General features: G+C 39.2%; 1 protein-coding gene across 1 annotated transcript; it reads left to right on the top strand.

Annotated features, from left to right (window-relative positions):
* Positions 1-7,118: 7,118 nt before the first annotated feature.
* LOC123086344 (probable serine/threonine-protein kinase PBL25) lies at positions 7,119-8,604 on the top strand. The gene has a single exon (XM_044508100.1). The coding sequence runs from the start codon at positions 7,278-7,280 to the stop codon at positions 8,481-8,483; it is 1,206 nt and encodes a 401-aa protein (XP_044364035.1). The 5' UTR covers positions 7,119-7,277; the 3' UTR covers positions 8,484-8,604.
* Positions 8,605-8,616: the final 12 nt, after the last annotated feature.

Raw genomic sequence — 8,616 nt, 5'->3', positions numbered from 1 at the left:
GTGACAGTTGATGTAGGAATTGCATTTTGATTTGAGCTGTTATATGACTATTATTTTTGGAAACAACAAACATAAATTTTCTTGTATGTAATACACCAGAGCATGTGCATCACAACTGACAAATCTCACTAAACTAGAGCAGCATTTTTTACATGTGAAATTCTGAATTTTAGCTACTATCAGTCCTAGCAATCAAATGTGATTCAGGCACAGCATTGCATTTTTATTTTCAATACAACTTTTTCATATGTAGCGATAATCAAAATGCTAGTCTCTTTTTGTTATCTATCCCCCCTACTGTTTGTGGTGATGCCCTCTGGCCTTGCAGCTCCATTTCCGTGTGAAAACTTTTTAATTAATTGTTCAACATTAAAACAGAGTTAAAATTTCAAAATTGAATCGCAATGGACAAGTCTTGTTGATATAGCCATTGGTCATTATATACACTATGTTTCTCTGTGTGGCCATGACAATGCTACTGTTCTCTTCTTCTTACCAGCGTTGAGTCTTGTATAATTTCATCCTAATACGCTTTATTTTAAAACTATACTTAGTAAAATGGTTTTTAAAATGGTTGTTTCTTGATAGAGTGGTAGTCATGGCATTACTCTTGCTATAACTTCTGTGTTGTTATGTGCAGATGGGTTCTGTAGATCAAAGCTTCATCAACAAGAGGAGCAACCAGCAGCACCTTGACACTCAATTAAATGAGAAAAATGCACCAAAGATATTAAAAGTAAGCACAAAAATCATATCCCCCAAAACTAAATTTAATTCAACTGTTCTTTCTCCCCTAAATTCCACACTTGAACTATAACATGTTCTTGTTTTTCCCAATTCTAATTCATTCAGTCCGTCCACCAGGTCACCGAAATTAACCATATCAGTATGCTAATCAAGTTTATATCTAAACTAAATGAGGAGCAGAAGTTGATAGTTCGTAAACTTGGGTTCAGTTCTTTGCTTCATATATCATGCAACTGCATATTGGATGATATATTTGAATGGTTAGGAATGCAGTTCACAACTACTTGCAGAACTGAACTAAGAAATGGTTTCAAGTTCCATTTGACGAAATCATATGTACACAAAATCCTAGGCATTCCATGTGGGGGTTTTCCAATACAAACAAAGCCTTTGAAACAAATTGTTGATTTCATGAACACATTTCTTGAAACAACAAAACCAAACCCAGAACACTTGCTGTTAATGCTATCTGAAAACATATCAGAAGAAGCTTTCTCTAGGATTTTCATGCTCCTTGTACTTTCCATTCTAATTGCACCGAGTTCAAAGGGACTTCTAAGCAAAAAAATACTACAATGTGTTGGTCAATATTGAGTCAGTTCCAAAATACAATTGGTGCCTCTTCACCCTGTCATTCTTGGTTCATGAGATTGCAAAAATGCAGTCAAGTCTTGGAAAGAAGAGGTCAAATCTAGCATGAGGTTGCAAAGTACTGTTAGTGGTAAGGAATTATTAGAATTTCAACTTCTTTTTCACTCTAGATCATGTCAAAGACAATTTTTAACTGACTTTGATTTCCTTCCATATTTTTTGGCAAACTTTGGCTGATTGCACATTTTGAATTCTTGATCACTTCTGACTACAAGATTTCAACCAATATGTTCCCAAGACTTCCTTTGTGGTCAGCAACAATGCTCAGATCATTCATCGCTCTAGACACAAATCATGGAGTGAATCTTGAGTTTGGCAGGCTTGAAGTAAGTACAAAAGACACATATATGAAGATTAACTTTGTTTTAATAGTACTCTTTTCCTCATGAAATTTATTGAGTTGAATATACACTTTCATACTTTTCCTCCAAACAAAAACAGATGAAGCACATAACAGCAACTCCATTCGCTGATTCTTTTGATGAGTCACCTATGCAATTACCTGAATCAATTTTGCACTAAATCAATAGCAAACTGCCCTTGATTCACAACATACAGGTTTGCAAATCTAATACAGTAGCAAGAATACTTGTCTTTTACTTTCAAACTAGTATGTTCACCTATTTTTTATGGTTGCTTCGAGCTCACTTCATTCATTTTCAATTCTCATTTTCTTCAAATCAAGAAAAGATTAAGCTTCAGTGTACCAGTCAGAAATTTTGGCAAACATTTTAACAAACTCTATTCCAACACTGCAATCTTATGTTGACGATGTTCTCAGTTTATTACCCTCAAGTTCTCCTTATGAATATCAACATGAATATCAACCTTCTACAGTTCCAGCTCTTTCAGGAGTGCACTTGGGTAATGTTGTAAGTAACATTGATTCAACTGGTCCCTTGATACCCATCAGTCTAATGCAGAAACATCCACACTTGGACTCATTCATGTATTCATTTGATTTCTTGGATTTTCCTGGCCCTCATTCATATCCTCCAAGATTTGATTCAGAAAATACTCGAGAACTAATTGATTCAATGATTCTAAATTTCTTTGAACGCCTGCTTATTGATGAGCAAATAAATTTTGCCCCTCCAATATCTCTTGGATCTCCAAGTTCCAAAGATTTAGCGGTTCTAGAAGTTCTCAGCAGAGATCAAATTAATGCAAACTTTACCTATACTGTCATTTCTCCTAAAGAAGGTAATATGGCTTTTTATACAATAAAGCTTTTGTTCTGTCTAGTTGTATTCACCACTTTTCTGTATTTGCAGTTCATAACTATTTTTTGCATATTTAAACTACTTACAATATCTCCAGTTCTTTCTTATTATTAGTCAATAACTTTTCATTTTTCTGTTTATTCATTATATAAATACCAGTTACCCTGGATTCTCTTAGAAACAAACCAAAATGGGAAGACTTGAATTCAACAATAAATCGTAATTGGAGACAAGAGAATTTAGCTCTACTCACTGGAAATTTATCTCATCTGATTCAAGTGCCACAGGTACTTTCAATTTATTTTTCTTCTTTCTTAATTTTTATTTTCTCTTCCTTTTTATATTTTAATGTTCATAGTGACATAATTTTTTTTTCTTGTCTTAATGCCAGGAGACTCTTTCTACTGTGCACCACATCAAGTCGAACTAGAAGCATTAGAAGACAAGTCAATTCTCATTTATTCACATCCCTACCATCAAACACTTGCAAAAAATGTGAAACCAATCTCCCATCTAGTCAAGTGTCTCAACCAGCAGCTCCACCTAATTCTTTCCTAGCAAACTACACTGAAGATGACATGCCAAGTTTCATTGCAATAACCAATGCACTACAAGATACAGTCCCGCCCTGTATGACTTCTTATCAAACAAGCACCTACTCTCATGTGGGTTCTTCATCCAAACTTGTCAAACCTGAGACTCATTCATATCCTAGGTTATTCAATTCTAATACTCCATTCCTGTATAGGAATAGTCCACTAATGCCTTTCAAGATTAACACTCCGCAGCCAGAAATTTCTTTTGGAACTCCACTTAACGATCCAACGTTGCTCAAACTCATGGAAGAATTTGAAGCTAAATCCAAAAGGAATCAGATAGAGGCAAGAAAGAAGCCGTTTCAAAACTTATCTTCTGCAAAAATTGTTCAGCAGCCCAACTATTTGCAGTTCCAACAAGTTATCTTCTCAACACGAGTGCAAATAGAATCCTACAAGACAATGACTGCAGCTCTTCCAGTTCTGGACTAAAGGTTTTTTTTTTCAAAGTCCATTCCTTTTAGCTGTACAAAACAGTCAAAGTTTTCATAAAACTCTACCATACAAACCATTTCTTTGTTCTCACATTATTTTTTATTAACTTCTAGTTGAAAGTTTCTAACATTGGTTCCAAAACAACAGCCAAAGAATATTCCAAGTGAATGAAGTATGGGTTGACCAGAAAACCTTAACTATTTCCTTAAGACCTGGTTGCTGGATGAATCCACACTCTCTGGATTGTTACTCAAAGATGCTCAATACTAACCAACTAATCTGTGGTAGGCAAGGCCTAATACCAAATATTGATGTTATTAGGCACATTGTCCAAAGAGAAGATATGGTACGATACATTTACTTCTTTTTCTTTCTCTGACTTCGAATGTTCTTCTGTGCTAACATCTGCTAGTTTCACCAACCAAAAATTTCTCTTGTCTGTAATTATCAGGCAATACTCATGAGGCCTATGTTTAATCATTCAGACCCAATATGCAGAGACATTTAAAGTGAAGCAAGAGTTGGCTTTAGATTGGAAATAGCAAATTTTGTTAGTACCTTTTCTTTTAAGAAAATTTTCTCTTACTAAGTTCTTCAACTGGAAATTTCTGACCAGAACTAACCTACTTTGAATTTTCACTGGTCCACTTACCTTGCTTCAATGATAAGCAATGGATTCTAATAACAGCAAACCTAGAGAGTGGAAGATTTTTTGATATTATGAATCCTGATGGGTCTGGACAAGACAGATTCACAACTATAATAAGCACTGTCTGTTACAATTTCAAGTCACTGTTTGCACTCACCTACCCTAACTGAAATGCATTCAACATCAAAGACTTTGACTACAGATTCATTGCAATTCCTAGAACTAATTTCAGGTTAAGCAGTTTCACTACTTATGTCACTAACAGTTTTTCCTCCAATTCATCCACATCACAGCCAAATAAATTTTGAAGTTATGGATTATTTGTTTTTTTAACTGGATTTGATTCTAACATGCTAGTTAACATGGTTTCATCAATGCAGGTACGACACATGTCTTTTTTCCTTCTTCAAATACTAAAAACATATCATGGCATGGGAGTTCTTGGATTCTCTACTGTAAGAGTTTCTTATCTTCTAAACAACATATTCTAATTGCAATTCTTTCATTTCATAGAAGAAAAAATAATCAGATGATCATCACAACTGTGCAAAACAACTTGATCTCCAAGCTATGCGTGAAATATTTTTGTACGAGATTGCAACCTACCAAAGCAGCGAGGTCCAACTACCAGTCGTGAGGTCATTTCTTCAAAACCACGTAAGTTATAAACACCTCCCTGAATTCCATATTGTCTTACAGTAACATTCTTACTAAGGGAAGTATATACCAAAAAATTCAATGAATCTTTTTTGCTTTTATTATACAGGGTTTCTTGTCTTTCAAATAAAAGGACATTTCACAATCAAGAGGATGAACTGCTGAAAGGTATAATCTAAAAGAAATCTGTGATTCAAAAGTAGTACACTATTTCGCATGATCTAGTCCATAATTTATTAAAGAGAAAATGTACATACAAATTTATATTTATATTAACAAAATAAATGTACTTTGTTTTTAATTTTTTTTCAGGACCACTTGAGGGTGTAAAATGGTTCAGATCAGATTTCGACGAGCTTCACATTTAAATGTGGAAACAAGGGTCAAGACCAGCCATTCTTAAGTTGTTTCTGGCTTCCACTAGTTTAGTTGTTCTAAGTAATACAACCCCTGCCAGTATGAATTTAATTATGGAGAAGTGATTGTATATTTTTTAATTCAGTTGTACTCCTAGAATAAAATTTCCTTTCAAAGAACTAAACTAGTGGAAGCCACTTCCAAATTCTGAAAGAATTCATTCACCAGCTTTCTGTGATTTTATGGAGATTTTCTATTGTTAAGAAAGTTCATACCATTTTTGGTTCAAGCATATTTTCCTATCGAACATAGTTTGAGATAAATTTCCAGTTCAAACTGTATTGGCGACACAGTGAACTAGCGCAGAAACAGTCGAAACAGTCAGCTAGGAACCCGCAGAAACAGTGAACTAGCGCGCTGGAACTTGGGCCGAACAAAGAATCAGCCCAAGAAGCGACCGCTGCAGGTGCCAGTTATCCTAATCGGCGCAGAAGGCGCCGACTAGGAGCTCCCTATTTGCATAATACTCTCCTTCCTTTTCTTTTTACTACCCATATTCTATCTTAAGTCAAACATTTTAAAATTATATCGACCTTATAGAAAAGAATATTGACATTCACAATACCAAGTTTTCTTTCATTTTCTTTCTTCTTTAGAGTAATACCAATGCACCTAATTCATTCTTCGTTAGAATTTTTTGTTTTGTTTTTACGTTGTATTTGTTAAATCTTTAATATTTTTTAAAATTTTTACTAGCAACATATTTTCTTTAAGCAGGTCATTGTGTTGATCTTAATTCCACACCTCAAAGCACGTGGTGTAAGAATATTGTATAAGTCCGATATGACCAATGTATTTTTTGTGGTTTGAATTAAAAAAATCAACGTAATGGTTGTTGAAATAAAAGAGTATAATAGGTGTTTTAGTTCACACTTTTGTGTGCAAGTTTACACTTGTTCTTGCACTAGTTTACACTTGTTGTTTCACAATACTGAATTGTGCAAGGTTTGAACATTTTATGTGCAATGTTTTAATATATTTTGAATCCTCTCTATATGAAAAAAAAGTTTGACAACAAGTCTTTATTATTGTCCATCTTAGGCATATTTGCATAATACCACCCTTTTTTCCTACCCATATTTGTCTTAAGTAAAAAAAATCAAGCTTATAAAAAAATTACTGACATTCACAATGCCAAGTTTTTTCTTTCATGTTCTTTCTTCTTTAGAGTAATACCAATGCCCATAATTCATTCTACCTTAGATTTTTTTTGTTTATTTTGGTATTTTTTTATTTGTTTAAGTTTAAGCTTTTTTTAATACAACAAATTTTGTTTAACCAGGTCGTTTTGTTGATCTTAATTCCACATATTATAGCCCGTAGTGTAAGAATGTTATGGAAATACGGTATGACCAATGTAATTTATTGTGTGGTCTTAATTTTAAAAATAGCATAATGGTTGCTAAAATAAAAAACCAGAATCAATGTTTTAATTCCCTCTTTTCTCCTCTCATTAATTTGTACAAGTATAGTGTATGCGTGTGCAAGCAAATATACTTGTCAAGAAAAGTTTTACATCCACATGCATAGTGTGTGCGCATGCACAAATGACAAATTTAGCAAGCTGATTGGATAATATGCATTTTCAGGCACGTGACACATAGGTGATCCCTGAATAGATTAGAAGTCTTCCCCGCAAAAAGAAAAAAGAAAAGGAAAAGAAAAGCAGGAATAGCTCGAATTTACAAGTAAGCAACGAACAGCGGGGCGCTTGCCATGAATAGGCAGTATGCATTCAAAACCGCGGTCACCATGGACGGCCAGCCGGCCACCCCTCGAAATTAAAGGCTGTGCATTTCGCATGCGTCCGGCGAGCCAAATCGCCCTGCCTCCATTGCTTCCTGATCACTCATTCCTACTCCCGGCCGGGCTCCCGGCCGGCCGGCCGGCAAGCACTACAAGATGTTGAGCTGGCTCCGTTGTTTCCCGCACGACGGCACCGTCATGGACGAGGAGAGGAAGCCCAGGCCCGGGAGGAGCGCCACTTTCAGGAAGAAGCATTGCCCCGATGCCGCACCGTCTCGGAAACGGTTCATCCGCTCGGGCACCTCGCTCACCGCGTCCTCGTCGGCACGAGCCAGCTTCGGCCGCCACTCCGTCGACGTCCCCAACTACAACCACAGCATCGTCTCGGCGCGCTCCTTCACCTTCCCTGAGCTCGCCGCCGCCACGGACTGCTTCAGCCATGCCAACCTCATCGGCGAGGGCGGCTTCGGCCGCGTCTACAGAGGCCTCATCGGCTCGTTGGCGGTGGCCGTCAAGCAGCTCGACCGCACGGGGTTCCAGGGCGACCACGAGTTCCTCGTGGAGGTGCTGGTGCTGAGCAGCCTCCTGACCCACCCCAACCTCGTCGGCCTCCTGGGCTACTGCGCCGACGGCAACCAGCGACTCCTCGTCTACCAACTCATGCCGCTCGGCTCCCTCGAAAATCACCTCTTCCTCCCCCGAGTCCCAGCGGACGGCGAAGAGAAGCCACCACCGCCGGTTCTGCCGTGGCGGACCAGGATGAGGATCGCACACGACGCCGCCCAGGGCCTGGAGTTCCTCCACGAGACTGCCAACCCGCCGGTGATCTACCGCGACCTCAAGTCCTCCAACATCCTCCTCGACGAGGGATACAATGCCAAGCTCTCCGACTTCGGCCTCGCCAAGCTGGCCACACCGATCACCCGCAACGGCAAGGGCGGCGAGGCGGAGGAGGAGAAGGACGGCCCGTCGAGGGTGATGGGCACGTACGGGTACTGCGCGCCGGAGTACGTGAGGACGGGGCACCTGACGGTGAAGTCGGACGTGTACAGCTTCGGCGTGGTGCTGCTGGAGCTCATCACCGGCAGGCGGGTCATCGACGACAGCAGGCCCTCTGGGGAGCAGAACCTGGTGGCCTGGGCGGCGCCCATGTTCAGCGAGCAGAGGAGGATGCACGAGCTGGTGGATCCGCTCCTGGGAGAAGGGCCGAGCGGCAGGGAGGTGAAGCAGGCGGTGGCGGTGGCGGCCATGTGCTTGCAGGAGGAGGACACCGTAAGGCCCATCATGTCGGACGTCGTCATGGCGCTCAGCTTCGCCGCCGACGACGACTTGCCCTCTGCTCCCAGATACACGTCACTTTAGCATATTACTATATCTGGTGGCATTGGCTAACATTGTGTGGTTTCTATCTGGTGGCATTGGCTTACATTGTGGGGTTTGCGTCTTGACAAAATGAAATAATAAAACAGGGGATTTCGGCTCAGATTTCAAGTCG

Source organism: Triticum aestivum, chromosome 4A, assembly GCF_018294505.1.
Source record: "Triticum aestivum cultivar Chinese Spring chromosome 4A, IWGSC CS RefSeq v2.1, whole genome shotgun sequence".
Taxonomy (NCBI): Eukaryota; Viridiplantae; Streptophyta; class Magnoliopsida; order Poales; family Poaceae; genus Triticum; species Triticum aestivum.
The sequence above is the reverse complement of the archived record's forward strand: the minus strand, read 5'-3'. Positions and strand labels throughout refer to the sequence as shown.

Excerpts from the sequence above, each read along its gene's own strand:
- LOC123086344 (XM_044508100.1), top strand. The coding sequence starts at position 7,278 with ATGTTGAGCTGGCTCCGTTGTTTCCCGCACGACGGCACCGTCATGGAC.